The sequence below is a fragment of the Gigantopelta aegis genome, chromosome 4, assembly GCF_016097555.1.
Source record: "Gigantopelta aegis isolate Gae_Host chromosome 4, Gae_host_genome, whole genome shotgun sequence".
Lineage (NCBI taxonomy): Eukaryota > Metazoa > Mollusca > Gastropoda > Neomphalida > Peltospiridae > Gigantopelta > Gigantopelta aegis.
In genome coordinates this window covers 49,225,875-49,242,310 of record NC_054702.1, presented here as the reverse complement: position 1 = coordinate 49,242,310, position 16,436 = coordinate 49,225,875, and the positions used below count along the sequence as shown (strand labels likewise).

General features: G+C 36.6%; 1 protein-coding gene across 1 annotated transcript in view; it reads right to left on the bottom strand.

Annotated features, from left to right (window-relative positions):
- The window catches only part of LOC121370652 (ATP-dependent RNA helicase TDRD9-like), an 86,575-nt gene that overhangs the window by 55,145 nt on the left and 14,994 nt on the right, over nucleotides 1-16,436 (bottom strand). The window contains exons 6-16 of the mRNA XM_041496036.1: nucleotides 15,578-15,658; nucleotides 14,519-14,677; nucleotides 13,995-14,098; nucleotides 11,861-11,919; nucleotides 10,563-10,620; nucleotides 8,256-8,340; nucleotides 7,098-7,155; nucleotides 5,213-5,415; nucleotides 4,267-4,398; nucleotides 1,819-1,984; nucleotides 1,151-1,214 (exon numbers count right to left, since the gene is read on the bottom strand). Of these exons, the coding sequence (XP_041351970.1) occupies nucleotides 1,151-1,214; nucleotides 1,819-1,984; nucleotides 4,267-4,398; nucleotides 5,213-5,415; nucleotides 7,098-7,155; nucleotides 8,256-8,340; nucleotides 10,563-10,620; nucleotides 11,861-11,919; nucleotides 13,995-14,098; nucleotides 14,519-14,677; nucleotides 15,578-15,658 (1,169 nt within the window). The remainder of the gene's footprint in view (nucleotides 1-1,150; nucleotides 1,215-1,818; nucleotides 1,985-4,266; nucleotides 4,399-5,212; nucleotides 5,416-7,097; nucleotides 7,156-8,255; nucleotides 8,341-10,562; nucleotides 10,621-11,860; nucleotides 11,920-13,994; nucleotides 14,099-14,518; nucleotides 14,678-15,577; nucleotides 15,659-16,436) is intronic.

Genomic DNA, 16,436 nt, shown 5'->3' with positions numbered 1-16,436 from the left:
CAAACATGTTCACTCTGTAAGGGCCCTTACCTCCCCAATTCCCACCTCCTAATCAAACATGTTCACTCTGTAAGGGCCCTTACCTCCCCAATTCCCACCTCCTAATCAAACATGTTCACTCTGTAAGGGCCCTTACCTCCCCAATTCCCACCTCCTAATCAAACATGTTCACTCTGTAAGGGCCCTTACCTCCCCAATTCCCACCTCCTAATCAAACATGTTCACTCTGTAAGGGCCCTTACCTTTCACACCCAATAGCCAATGTGCATTTTTGTGCTGGGGTGTTCATTTATTCATTCAATAAGGGTCATTTTTATACTATTATTTCTTTTGCATATTAAAGGCATACACTAACAAAGGCATACTATTCTGATTTGTACCTTAATGAAAAGGTTGATAACTTTTTATTGCTTTACTAATGTTTTTTTTATAAAATGTGAATAAGTACTAATTATATCAGTGTCCAATGGTATGAAATGAAATGGTTACTAATGGTTAATTTTTGTCAAAAGGTTAGATAAAATAAATTTGAAAAAGGTATTATTAATACTATGTTCAAGCCAGACCAAAAAGGTTTCATTGTGAGTGCATCAATAAGCTCAGTAGAGAGGGTTAAGGCCACATACCCCAAGTTTCACCCAGTTCACAGGTGGATATGGATGGGTCTCCTGAGATAACAAGCATTTTGAGAGTACTGCTAAAGAAATACATGTCCAACAAAGTTTTACATCACCTAAGTTCAACAGCCAAATACAGTTAAAAAGAGGTAAATAGCCATGAAAGTCGAAGTTGATCTATACACAACATTTCAAATCAATATCTTGAGGCACTGCGAAAAAAAGTCCAGAAAACTATATGTGGAACAGACAGACAGACAGACAGACAGACACGAAATCTATAGGTCTTTCTGGTTAGTCCGGTCTGGGACTAATAAGCTCATATGGAATGAGGATCAACCATTAGACACTGCAAGTTCTGTAGGCTCCAGGTTTATGTGATACCAAAATAGCTCAATTAACAGCAAGTATGGAGCACAGCCCTGTAAAAAGGGATAATTCTCAAAGCAGCATTTTGTCAAATTTATTAAGGACTATGTTTGCCAAAGTCAACTTCTATGCTTCGGCTTCAACCTTGCCCATCATCAACATACCTAAAAGCATCTAGTTTGCCATGGAAAGGTTTTGCAAATATGTTCTTCAAAGACATAGCAGCACCTACAAAAATAAATGGCAGAATATCAGGTCTGTAAACTGAGAAGCAATCTATGTTATCAGTTTCGAACAAATTTATCACATTCTACTAACAGGAAATGGCTGATGCACATGCTCAGTGTTGTCACACCAACTTGTTATCAACAACAATGATTATGTTGTTCACTTAGTAAAATGGTTACTACATAAATACTTATTGTTTTGGTTTAAGTAAAATTAAGGTATTAAGAATTTGCCATTTTCCCCACCCACTCTCGAAATTCGTACCATTTAATTGTTGAAGCGAATCACTTGATTTTTTACTAAATTAAATAAAATAAATTTATTCAATATTCCAGAACTAGGAACATTGTAGGTACAGTGAAACCCCTCTAAACTGGGCACCCTTGAGACCAAGACAAAAGTCTGGTTTTAAGAGGGATCTGGTTTAGAGAGGTTAAGTTCTGTCTTGGTTTTTAAAAAGGGACTCTGTAAAACGTCCGGTTTTGAGAGAACTCTAGTTTACAGAGGGTCCGGTCTTGAGAGGTTTCACTGTAGTTAGGGTCAAGTTTATCAAAACAACGTGTAGTAATAATAGTATGATAAAAATCAAAGAAAGAACACACACCAATAATGAGGCACTCCTCTAGTAGCCCAAACACATGCCCGAGCATAAGCATCTTTCCAACATGAATATCAACTGGCAAATCAGCCAGGACACGCCCTATGAATGTCAGTTCACCATCATGTCGGTTCCTATCATAGCCAATCTTTGGGGTAGACAAAGCTCCAACCTGAAAACAGTATGGTCAAATTTGTTTTCAAAACTGGTAATTACAGCTTAATTTAAGAAAACATTAAGATAATTAAGGCCAACAGTGTGCTACCCTAGTTAATTCTAAATTTGTTACCAATATTCATCCATAAATTTTTTAAAAAGAGAAAAAATTATTGTAATTACAAACAAGATAACAGATGGGGTGATTACTTGACAAAAGTAATCGATTACGAAAAAGATAACTTGAGAACATTATGATTACGATTATGATAAACTTGAAAGTAATCAATCATGATTGCAAATACATTGTCCATTAATAATGATTATAATCATGATTACATGTCCACAGATACATGTATGCACCAGTAGTGAAATGATCTCACATTTTATGTCACAACCAAACCAATTTCATTCATTGAAAGATATAATGGATACTTTTGGATTATTTATTAAATCATTTCAGAAAATAATGTACACAGAACAAATTCTTCTGATTATTATTATTATTATTATTCATGCTTCTTTTGAATTTACTAATTTTACAAATATATAAAATATATTTTTAAAATATTGAACTAAGCCCTAATTAATAATTATCTGGATGATCACTATTATTTTTTGTTTTGTATTGTTTGTAGCATTTATATCATTTAATACCATCCACACATGAAAATTAAAATTAATTTTAATTTTTTTTAAAATCTATTAATGAAGAAATAATGAAAGAACGAAAGAAAGGAATATACAAATAAATAAATAAATAAATAAACTGATATCTACATCTATTTGCGCAAGTTGCTGATTGCACTTAATTATTGACACTCTTAAAATGACTATTACTGAAGTTTCAGATTGATTTTATTAACAAGTTTATCAGTCATGCTTTTATTAAATTACACAATTTAAGAAAAAAATAAACAAAGCTTTATCTTGATCGACTACTTTCAAATAACCCAGGGAGCAAAATGGAAAAATGGACCCGGCATGTTGTAAAAGGTTTGCCACCTAAAATCATACCTACATATATCTAGGATCACAACCTAGGTGGTCAACCTTGCGAAAAACCTTGCAAACAAGCTACTGTAAATTTGTTTGCTTAATTAGTTACGTGATTTGTGGCTGTCTGTGACAGTGTGAGGATAACTGTCTATTGAACGCAGCTTGATATGACTCAGACAATAAAGAAATCATGTCATGGTACCCGTGGTGGACTTTGACACCTGTGACCGAATGATGTATTGTCAAGCGTTTGTTAGTTGAACATTCTGATCAGTGATAACACTGTACACACTTTGAGAGGAAAGCAGGATTTTGAATTATTTCATTTCATTATATTAATTTTTGTGTGTGTGTGGCAAAGAATTACAGCAAGGTGACTATAATCTGGGTAATGATGGGAACAAACAGCAGGGCATCACACAACTGGGGCAGAGCACAGCTAACGCTATACTATTTATTGCCAGCTAGAACACTATTCATTCAGGTGTTTTATAGCAGAAGTAAACAAGATATAGATGCCATTATATGAATGTGTGGCTTCTTCCCCCTGGGTTTCATTTATTTGATAATCCAGTTATAATGATTTCCTGTTTCTAAGGCAAATGATAGCAGTAGTTTTATTATTGTGTCACATGCTGTATATAAATAATAGAATATAAATATATGAAAATATACAAAGCTTAGAAAGTACAGCATCCAGTCAAACAGCCACAAGACACTCCAAACATTTAAAATTTTAAAATATTTAAAAGCACACTGCGCTAAATTCTAAGTAAAACATAATATATTATACATTTCTTATCAAAGGCAATGTTGATGCTAAATTTCAATTGGCTTAATCAGTATATACGGATAGGTCTTCTATTAGAGTAGAGGACAATGGGGTGTCCATTATATTGTCTACACTGATTGACCAGTGCTTCAGTTGATACCAAACATACCTAAGAGGTTTAGTGTATTATGAGTAATCATGAAAGTAATTGCTAATTACGATTGCGATTACATGGCATTTTCAAACATTGTAATTGATTACAATTGCAATTACATGAAAACATGTAATCGATTACAATTGATCAGGATTACTGATTACCACTACCCCACCTTTGCAACACAAAGTTAAAACTAAATATAAATCAATTTGTTTTGTCCTTATTTTGATGTATTTTCCATAAAGATGTTCTTTTTTGCATTTTATTGAAGGCTAATACTAACTTTTACAGTGAAGTCATCCAATCAGAATCAAGTAAAATGAACATAAGCAGAAAGTTTGTAAATAGATTATTATAAATTAAAAGTCACCTCTTTGAGGTTGAGGACTGTTCTCTCAATGTCGTCGAGGTTTGGTGGAGACAGCGCCAGACCTAGAATAGCCTTCGGTTCTCCCATGTTGAACAGCTTCGCCTTCAGCACCAACTGCTCCAGGGGGCATCTCTGAATGAAGATTAATACAAAATAACAGCCTAACTTTGTTATTTCAAACTGTGTAATCTCGAGTGGCCAGGACGTCTCTAGCTTTATACTATTGTTCTATTCCATAATTTTCACCAACAACCATTACGATTATCTTCACCCACCGAGTTAGTTGGTTTCTTCAACTTTCAGATAATAAAACTTTGACTGTAAATCCAACAAATACATGTTTTAAAACATACCCAGTAGTGTGATCAAAACAGGTCCCATTTTGATAAAAATTGTAAATCAAGACACAAGACTAGCGAACTTCATTGATGGTGGATCGGTTGGGGTTGGCAGGGTTTCCTCAGTCTTCTCAAACCATTAGAAAACATTTCACAACCGAGTTGCAAAGAAGAAAAATTTTCAACAGTCAGGAATTATTTTAAGATTAAAAATAAAGTATGCATGCCCTGAACTAAAATTCTGCTACTTTTTATAACTTAAATTTCATAGGAGTAAAATTTACACAATTCCCATTTCTAACCAGGAGTAAACTGGAAAAACCATTTCAAAATTGCCTGCTCACTGCATTCAGTGTGGAAGATCGAGTTGCAGGGAGGGCAGTATGATGAAATGTACACAAGCCATGTCATGGGAGAGGGAGTAAACAAATTGCTTGGCCCATATTTTCGAAGCAATCTTAGTGCTACGAAATCGTAAAACCATCGTATGTTGTGACAGCACACGCCATAGTGATGTCATAGCCTACAATGGTTATACGATTTTGTAGGACAAGATTGCTTCAAAAATATGGGCCCTGATTTTTAGCATGCACACTATACACTGTTACCTGCATTTCTGGAATGCCATAGTCTGGGAGGTAGTTTTCAAAGAAGTTCCGTGTAACCATGAAGTAGACACGGCCATTGGACACGCGCCCGGCACGCCCTTTCCTCTGTGTACAGTTTGCCTTGGACGCCCACTCCACCTGCAGCTGTGTGAAGTTCGTGTCAGGGTCACACACCAGGTTCTTTGTCAGGCAGAAGTCAATCACTACAGTTGGGAATAGATGTATTTGTCAGACTAAGAATATTTTTACATTTTCATTCAGAGATGCCCTCCATGGTAAGCTGTTCAATGTTGGAGGAACAGTGATAATTCTTAGTTTAGTACTGCAACCTTGGCAATTAAGAAAAAATATGCCATGGAAACAAATAGTCTCCACATGTTCCACAGCAGAGTTTTACTGTTGATGTATGATAGAGGAGTTTAATTTGTATTACAAAAAAAGAAAAAAGAAAACAAAATTGACAGAAAAAACAGAAAGGTCCATGAAAAAATAAATGCAGCAATCATCTCCACAGCATTGTTGATTCCCATTGCCATTAACTGCATTGGTTGCACTACACGTATCTCCACCAAATCTTGACAACATTGAGAGAACAGTCCTTAATATCTGAGGTCAGTTTTAATTCATTTAAGAATTTACCATAATTATTTATTAGTTTGCACAAGTAGGAACCAAAAACATGATGTGCATACTGTGTGACTATGCATAAACTGAAAAATAATTGGGTCAAATTCTTATTTTATATTTTAGAAATAGCATATATTTTAATACTTGTTTAGCACTGAATATGTTTATAGTATAGTTTGCTTAAATTTCATGAATACTTATGTCACACTGAAACACCAATGTGAATTGACAAAAATGTTTAATTGTTGACATCACTGTGACATATCCCTAATCTTATGAACAAACTTGATCACGCATTCAACCAGTTTAAAAATTACAACCAACAAGAGTATTTAATTAATTTGTATTAGATTTCAGTTAAATGTTACATAAACTAAAATATAAAAACTGAAGAGCACATGGGGAGAAAACAAATTAAGGTACGACTGGGTGGTGTCAATAATGGAAAGTACATCATGTTCTTTGAAGGGTGGGGGGTTTCAAAGTACACCATCATTTCATGGCAATGAAAAGACTACATGGCAATGCCTTGGTCAACTGCTAATGTAGCTTGCCGCTAGAGCTGGGTGGTACTGAAATTTCTGGTTCGGTATCGTTATCCATATAAATACAACACCGATATCGAGCAGTATATTCGCTATACTGGGGTTTAAATGCATGCTTGGATTAAGTCTCACTCACTAATCTGAAATTGCATCTAAATAAAATTAAATTCCATACATAAGGCCCTTATCTCTCTCTTCCTTTCGGGGCGGGATGTAGCCAGTGTGGTGTAGCCAGTGTGGTAAAGCACTCGCTTGATGCGCCTGTTGGTGGACCTATTGGGCTAGTTTTCACTCCTGCCAGTGCATCACGACTGGTACATCAAAGGCTGTGGTAAATGCTATCCTGTCTGTGGGATGGCGCATATAAAAGATCCCTTGCTACTAATGGAAAAATGTAGCGGATTTTCTCTCTAAGACTGTCAGAATGACCAAATGTTTGACATCCAATAGCTCATGATTAATAAATCAATGTGCTCTGGTGGTGTCATTAAACAAAACAAAAACAACTCTCTTCATTTCAGCTATTTTGCATTCATCAGATACATTGTTAGTGCTTTATGGCAGATAACATTTTTCAATACTGAAATTTAAGTAGTTTGAAATTTGCTCGGTACAGTAAATTGGTATTGACATGATACCGATACCGAATGGTATACCACACAGTTCTAAATGTAGCGTCCATATTTCCTAATACAGATTTAATAAGCTCATACCATACTTGATGTCTGGTACCGTGATGGAAGATTCTGCAATGTTTGTGGAAAGAATCACCTGAAATAAGTGTTTGAAACAAGAGGAAGTCAAGCAGATCACCATAAATGATGAGTCACCAAACAAAACGAACAAGAAGCATTTACCACAAACATTTTCTCTTTTTATGTGTGAAAACACAACAAGAAACAATGCTCAAATTAAAAATAATGTAATTAAATATTTTTTGCATTATTTTTGATAACTAGTATATATCAGCTGTTAGCTGCTATAAATAATAAAAACAGCTGAAGTGTTAAAGTACTACACTGTACCTCTGGCCGACAGTTACAGCTGCTTGCTTACAATATTAATGTCTGTACATCGGAGGTGTTCTTTACTGTCCTAGTGTCTGTACAAGCTCAATATGAACAGATAAAAAGTAAAAATTTGTTTTAATGATACCAACTTGAGTACGATGACTCATCAGCCATTGGATGTCAAACATTTGGTAATTCTGACATAATACAGTCTTAGAGAAGAAACCTGCTACATTTTTTTAATTAGTAGTAAGGGATCTTTTATATGTACCAACCCATAGGCTGTATAGCACATACCATGGCCGTTGATATACCAGTCGTGGTGCACTGGCTGGAACGAGAAATAGCCCAATGGGTCCATCAGTGGGGATTGATCTTAGACTGACTACGCATTAGGCCAGTGCTTTACCACTGGACTATGTCCCACCTCTTAAACTCAATATGATGTGTTGATGTAACTGTTTTAGGCACGTGTGCATGGGAGGGTTTCGTCACAGTATAGCCCTCTCCCTCCCCCTGCACATGTGCCTGTGTTTGGAAAGGGCCAGGATTGTGCTGTGCTATGCTGTTTATGGAATGGTCCATGTAAATAATCCCTTGCTACTGTCGGGAAAATATAGCAAGTTTTCTCTCAAAAACTATTTGTCAAAATTACCAAATGTTTCACATTTAATAGTCGATGATTAATAAATCAATGTGCTCTTATATTGTCGTTAAAGAAAACAAACTTTATTTTTACAGTTGGCTAATGTTTGGAAAATCAGCTGTTCTGCTCATAATTACCTGACTCGTTTGTGATATACTCAACATGTTTGTTGTTTTCATCTTTTCACTACATAGGTATCAAACAGCAAGCATTACCTTTCTTTTTCCAGGCTGGGCTGGTCGAAACACTTCCATCTGTTCTTCTGATGTGACAGTTGAATGAAGAGGGATCATTGTCAACCTGTCAAATTGATATTTCTCCATGGATTACACATTTGTGATGGTCTGAAATACACTGCATACCCTGTTGGTACTATTTGCTAGGTGAATAATAGCACTTTAATATAGATCAATTTTTACCTGTGATTTATTATAAGGCAACTTTGTGAATGCTGTCAATAGCACAGAAATAAACATTATTTGTCTGATTAATGGATCACGAGAAGACCTATGTCCATTGCAAATCATTTACATTAAAACTTCTTCATGTGTTAATACTACAAACTGGAGAAAACTTGGGAGTGTTTTCTCTTTTATAGATACATCACCTGTCCTCAAAACTAGTACGAGTTATTCGCAGTAGAGACACCAGATCTGCAGTCTAGATCAAGCTTCACGGGCAGCCGACGGGTCCTGTCAGGACTGCATACGTTCCGAATTATCACGACCTTCCAGCGCAACTGCTCAGCATGACTGCACTGCTTCCATGTGCTGCTTTCAGAGGAGGCATCGCTTACGCAGTCTTCAGACTCGGACTTCAAAGGGAGCTGACGGGACCGTCCACGATTCCATTCATCATGGCCATGCAGCACTGGGCATTGACACGCTTGTTCCTGGCTTCTGAGAGTTTTTTCTTTATGACGTTTATAACCAACGGTCATCAAGATAACTTATGACAGCATACCCTTCCAGCTATAATGCTGCAACAGTTCTGGAACTTCTGGCCACTGTCACTTCATGTGACCCTACTCTGTAGTCTACAGTGGATCCGATGAACGGCACCGACGGTAGACTCGGGCAACAGGTCTACGGCGACTCAACTCAGCAATTTTTTTTAGATAGAAGTCGACAGTTCTCAACCGATCATAGCGAGCACGCAGCTGTCACGGGTAACCCTCTCCACGGTCTTCCACTGGTCAGTCGTCCATGATGTCACAGATCTTTAAGCTGGAAGATTCAACCTTCACGCAGTTGACATGTTCCGCTGGCATCCCCAGGTCTATGTCATCTTGACCAGTGTTCTACATGGGATCGACATGTCTGCGCTAGATTGCTATGCAGTCGTTGTAATCTCAGATGGGCTCAGTGTCTATGATTGCACTGTCCGACGGCTGTTTTTTCCACTCAGCATCGATCATTCTTGAGATGTCAGAACACAGTCAGTTTTCTACATCAGCTGTTGATCGTCTGTTTGTCACTGTCACTGTTAAGGTGGAAGGAAGATACCTTTATTTCACACCTTCAGGTCGGGTTGCTACTCCACTTACAGTTTCAGTTACTGCTTCCGTCTCGGTTACCATGTCATCAACTCAATGAGTTGCAGTAATCCTCTCTACATGGTCGTCGACATGCTGGCGTTTGCTGGAATTCACCATGGGTTTTCGTTTGCTGTTATCGATTTGAAGATTACAAACATTATGGTTTTGGACTGAAGACATTACACTGGGCCGGTCAACAGTTACTGTTGACCCCATGAAGAATACTTTGGACTGTTCCACTGTTCGTCTGTTGATCGGTGATGTTACAAAGATATTCGGCGAGTCAATCACTACATCTGTTGGTGCCGGAAGTTTGCAACTAGATCGTCACTTCTGCGGTCTCTGGAAGTTATCAGTGCTAGGTCCGTTGGTTATCATTCGGACAGCTGCCTCCTAGAATTTCAATGAATCAGTACATTGGCCACAGGCAACTATCTTCTAGTTGACGTCATGCGGCTTTGGTTTTTTTTACCACATCCATTTTTACGGTCTATTGTGGAATATCAACCCACCGTCAGCGTTCATTCACGATGCAGAGAAGATCATCTTTATGCTGCTTGCCTAGTATTAGCCTTTGAGACTGTCATGTATACCAACCATACAGTATTTGCGTTGTTTCATTTCAACGTATATCAGGAATATAGTGTAGCAGGCCGCTCCGCCGTAGACAACTCTTGGTTGTTTTCCAGGATCACTGTTCCGATGTCCCTGTTTTTGCATCACTGAACGATTGTCTCATAAAGTGCCAGTGCAGGACAATGACTGCATAAGCGATGCCTCCTCTGGAAGCGGCACATGGAAGCAGTGCACAGTCATGCTGAACAGTTGCGCTGGAAGGTCGTGATAATTCGAACGCATACAGTCCCGACAGGACTCGTCAGCCGTCCATGAAGCTTGATCTAGACTGCAGATCTGGTGTCTCTATTGCGAATAACTCATGTACTAGTTTTGAGAACAGGTGATGTTGAAAAGAAAAGATTCTCACTCATGAGCTCGCTGATGCTGTCGTAGTTTTGTGAATATATCATCAATTTCACCATAGCCTGAAACAATAAGTAAGCTTTTAACTCATTGCAAAACATTTTTTCAGCACAAAAATAGTTTCTCAATATAATTTGTTTAAATACCAAAAAATTACCTCTTTAAAGTAAATACAAAAAAGAACAAAAACATATCTATCGTCCGTGGCCGTTTCGGTGGTTTTGTCATTTGTGCTCAACAGTACATACATTTGAAGATTTCTGACGTTGTTGACTTTTGCATGGGGAAAGTAAACAAATGTCTGTCACATTCACAGAAATGTTCGTAAAAATAAGATTAAAACGAGCAAAGAAAGCAAGATCAAACTTAACCCACCCATAAACACAGCACATTTATTAATGCCTTTTTTCTATGATTTTCGAAGACTGTTATTTAAAAGAAAACTTACTTTTAAAAACTATTTTTGTCTGTTCTCAGCTGTACTGCTATTTTGTCACATGATTGTCACAGCGTCTGCTGGCAAAATTCTCTTTACAGATACTTGCCAAAAATATATATCCTTATATCTTATAACATAAATATCTTTATGAATATCTGTTTATATATTTATTAAAACTGAGAATGCAGCTTATATTTTTAACTAAACAATTTTACCATCATAACTATTCATTGGTTCAATGTTTAACACAATAGCATGACATCAGAATTGTTATATTCATGTTCCTAAAATGTTGTCTGTTAACATTGGTTCTCGAGGACTACATTTTGTAATTTATCTTAAAATATTTAAAATATTGTTTATAAATTATTATAAGTACATGTTTTGTTGAACAACATACATGTTTCGATAAAACACTGAAAAGTTTTGTGTTGTAAAGTTTTTGCTGTAAGTTATACCACTAAACGTTTCACACATCGAAACAGGTTACATAGTTAACAATATTTACTGCTGATGCATAATACAGTTTTTGACGCACATGCAGTGACCTTTGCTACATAGCAGCCAGTTTAGTGCTCATTTGAAGCGTAGTAATACTAATAAAAAGGTAGCTATTTGGATAACACCTGTCTGTGTATAAATATTGATATGATTTAGAATTGAATGCTTATGCTCACCGAAACTGGTCCACCCATGATACCTTCAAAATGTGACACATTATTTTCAGTTATCAATAAAAAATAAAAATAATTTAAAGTCATTCAACCAGTTATTTTATTTTTATATTAAGATTATTAATATTTAAATTTGTTAAAAGTTAAAATAACCCAGTGTTAATGTTTACAATAAGAGTGTCATCTTACCAGGTAGAAAGCATAAAACTGTTCCCCGGACAGGTGAAAAACCAGTGTCAGGATCTCGGCTGAAACATTAAACATTATATATTAGACTAAAGTTTGTGTGTAATGATACCACTGAAGCACATTGATTTATATTATACTAGTGCTGTCAAAACGATTTGGGCATCAGTGATAGCGATAACAATTTAAAGATAATAATAGCATCTGAATAAAAACAAGAGGACCATGGGCAAAAACAATCAACTGAGTCAATTGTTCACTCTACCTACCAGAATGGAATGCACAATACCCATTCTATACAACTCTAATAAACTTCACCCCTCCCCAGACACAAAGGGGAAAACACATGCAGAGTATTCATCGTATGTGTTAACTAGTTATTTTTATCCTGTAATCCAACAATTATGGGAAAAAACTAATATTTCTACTTATTTCAGGCAGTGTTCAAGATTAAAAACTAATATTTCTACTTATTTCAGGCAGTGATCGAGATTAAAAACTAATATTTCTACTTATTTCAGGCAGTGTTCGAGATTAAAAATTTTGGGCAGTATCCCAGTTGGATACTTACATTTCAAAATGTGGTATCCCACCTAAGATGGATGGATGGATGTTTAACGACACGGTATCCCACCTAAGATGGATGGATGGATGTTTAACGACACGGTATCCCACCTAAGATGGATGGATGGATGTTTAACGACACGGTATCCCACCTAAGATGGATGGATGGATGTTTAACGACACGGTATCCCACCTAAGATGGATGGATGGATGTTTAACGACACGGTATCCCACCTAAGATGGATGGATGGATGTTTAACGACACGGTATCCCACCTAAGATGGATGGATGGATGTTTAATGACACGGTATCCCACCTAAGAAGTTAGTATCGAACTTATATGAAATTCATAAATAACACTGTAATAAACATGGAAGACACTGTTACTTAAATGATGACTTTCATTGTTTCAGTGAAAAATAAAAACACAGGATTAAAAAAAAGAAGATTATATGGTATCCCAGTGGGATACTGGATTATTGAAGTCTGGTATACAAAATTAAATTCTGGTATCCCCGGGATATCGGGATACCGTTAATCTCGAACACTGATTTCAGGTACACCCCTATATGACCTATATGTAAGTCAAATAAACAATTTTGTAATGTAAGAGTCAATTGCTTTCTTTGTTTATTACTTTAAACAAATTTATTTAAATTCAAGTCTACCTCTGGTAGACCTAGTTTGAGCCCAGCATGTAGCTTAAGCTGACTAATTGATTAATTTTGTTGTGGTATTGGGCGAGATATCTCACCTGCAGTAGTCAAAAGGCAAAAGGTAAAGTGCAATTACCCATTAGATCGATTTAATGGACTCACAGGGCATGACATAGCCCAGTGGTAAATAACTCACATGATGTGCGATCAGTCTAGGATCTATCCCCATCGGTGGCCCCATTGAGCTATTTCTCATTCCAGCCAGTGCTCCACAACTGCATGGATCCACTGGGTTATTTCGATAAATCCACTGCAATATTTTCATGATTTCAAGTGCTTCATGACTAGTTTAAGTTTGTTGAAGGTTCTATCCTGTTTGTTGGAAAGTCCATACAAAAATATTCATCAGCTAAACTGTCACCTACTATTACCAATGTGGTCTACTACCATTTCCCTGTGTTTTTGATCAAATCTTAGTAAATGTAATACTACTTTGTACATCATTTTAAAATGTAAAGACAACTCATGAAAGGTGGGGAATACTGTTAAGACATTAAGCCCTGGTTTACTGAAAGTCTGCTATTCACTTACTCTTTAAGCCCTGGCATACTGGGAGTCTGCTATTCACTTACCTTTTAAGCCCTGGCATACTGGGAGTCTGCTATTCACTTGCCCTTTAAGCCCTGGCATACTGAGTCTGCTATTCACTTACCTTTTAAGCCCTGGCATACTGGGAGTCTGCTATTCACTTACCTTTTAAGCCCTGGCATACTGGGAGTCTGCTATTCACTTACCTTTTAAGCCCTGGCATACTGGGAGTCTGCTATTCACTTACCTTTTAAGCCCTGGCATACTGAGAGTCTGCTATTCACTTACCTTTTAAGCCCTGGCATATTGGGAGTCTGCTATTCACTTACCCTTGTTCCTTCATTTCCAGGTTGTCAAATTCTCGAATCAGCCGGATTGCCATGTCGACCGCCAAGTCATTCAGATGAGGCTCACTATCATGCAACTCTGGAATCTGAAAACACCCACATACATCAGTTATCAGTGTCACTTATTTTCTCATCAACTCAGTTTGTGCCCAATGGCCAAGACAAGATGTGTCAAATGGTTGATGGATTGATTGTGACTTATAAAATGATCTGCAATCTAAAAATAAACCAGAGAGAGAGAGAGAGAGAGAGAGAGAGAGAGAGAGAGACAGACAGAGCGTGGACGGGTAATGTGTGAGTGGGGGGTAGCAACATGATATTCCGTTGGTTAAGAGCTTTTGATGTGTGAAACAAGAGACTTTAATTGCTATAATTACTCCCTGACTTGTCATATATTGCTTTTACCGTAAAAATTAATTGTATGGTCACACCACAACAACGTGCTATTTATAGATTATTTCCGACAACAGATTAAATTTAGTATGCCACCACACAAACGAGCATACCTCTCCAAGAGAAGACAAATCATCAGCGTAGAACTCGGACACGCGGAACACACGTCCTTCAACAGACACAACCGGTGCAGGCTCTAGCCGATCACGAACTGGCAAAGCAAAGTAGTTGGCAAACAGATCAGATTCAATGGTAGCAGACATCAGAATTACCTACAAAAAAACAAAGACAAGAATTGCGCAGAATTACTTACCATGCTGCTACACAGGCTATTCTCCACTATAGCACCAAGTGGTCTTTTATTTACCCTCTCAGGGCTAGCTCTGGCACTCACCAAATTTGCCAATTGCAAATTTTGAAAGCAGTTGGCAAATTTTACTTTTATTTGGCGAAATTATTTTTTTGAAAATAACTTGATTTCTGCTATTTTTTAAGTTTAATGGACAATTTGGCAAAATATTTTGCTCACCCAGAGATAGCCCTGCCTCTCCTATAAACAGGACAGTGCATACAATGGTCTTTGATATATCAGTCGAGGGGTGTTTTTAGGAAAGGCATAAAAATTACACGTCTAAGTATGATCGATCTTATGACCACTGTACTGCACCTCAGGCTTTATCCTGCTATGTTCAGAATGCCAAAGTATGTTAAGACAGCAAGTGGTTATTTTATTTCTCCTGCAATCCTACTTAATAAAAAAAAAAATGAAATGGACTATTTAATTTCACAAGTTAACCATTTCATGGAGTAGCATGTCCACAAATCTTTATTACCTTGCCACCTAGAATATCTATAGACCCAAAAGAATTCTCATGCAAATAATATATTTTATAATACTAAATATATATTAGTAAAGCTATTTATTATATTTTAACATCGTAACATTTGTAGGATCAACATTCTTTTACTGACAATAACTGTCTTTTACTGACAATAACTAGGGTAAAGTAGTTCCATCACAAAAGCTATATTTTTAGTCAGTGACTGAAAAGAGAGAAATTTAACTTTCTTTTTATAATTATATAGTGAATGCAGAATTAAAAATACACAATACACAAATGAACACATAACATAATTTTTTTTTAAAACAATGAAATATAAATTATTCAAACCTTAACATGCCTTGATACAGTTCTTAACAATTTACGGACAATCAGAAGAGAAAAGTCGGAGTCTTGATTTCGTTCGTGAACCTGTCAAAAAGAAACCTTTATATATAATCAAATGACTTGCTAAATTAATAGGAAGGAAAATAATCAAATGAATATTCAATCAGGATCAGTGTCAACTTAAGGTAAAGTATTTTGTTGGAAATTAAATTCAAAGAATGCAGGATGAAACTCATACTTGTGTAATTAATTTTAACGTCCTACAACATTATATGTTGAAGCTTGAAGTCATAATACAGGCCCTAGTCTTGCCCGCAAAATTAGTGCTTTTTTCGCCGAAAGTCAGCTCAAGTTGCCATGTTATTAGCAGTAGTGAATAGTCGAAGTCGCCATAATATTCTGAACCTAATCAGATTTAAAAAACAAAATCACACAACAGACGTCAAGACCTCGACTTGTTTATTGTCATAGCTCACTTGGCACCATGTCGCAGTATGTCGGACAGTGTTTTTACTTTGCCGCCAGACTGTATCCTCGAGTAATATTTAACCGGGCCTATTAACAGGAAATGGTTTCTGCGCAGCAGCACTGTAAATATATGATTGATTTGATGAATTAATGTTTACCTTGTTCAATTTATTATCAAAATCACCAACAAATGTTAATACTTATGCCAGTGTCTGTTGTGAAGAGATTAAAATACATGTTGTAGTCTAATCAGGCATGTGATTTGGTATTCTTAAAAAAAGCTGAAAATGTTCTATCGTGCCAAAAGCACGAAAATGAGTGCCAAAGGCACAAGTCCGGGGGGGGGGGGGGCTTGGGGGGTATGCTCCCCCAAAATGTTTTGAAAATAAAGGTT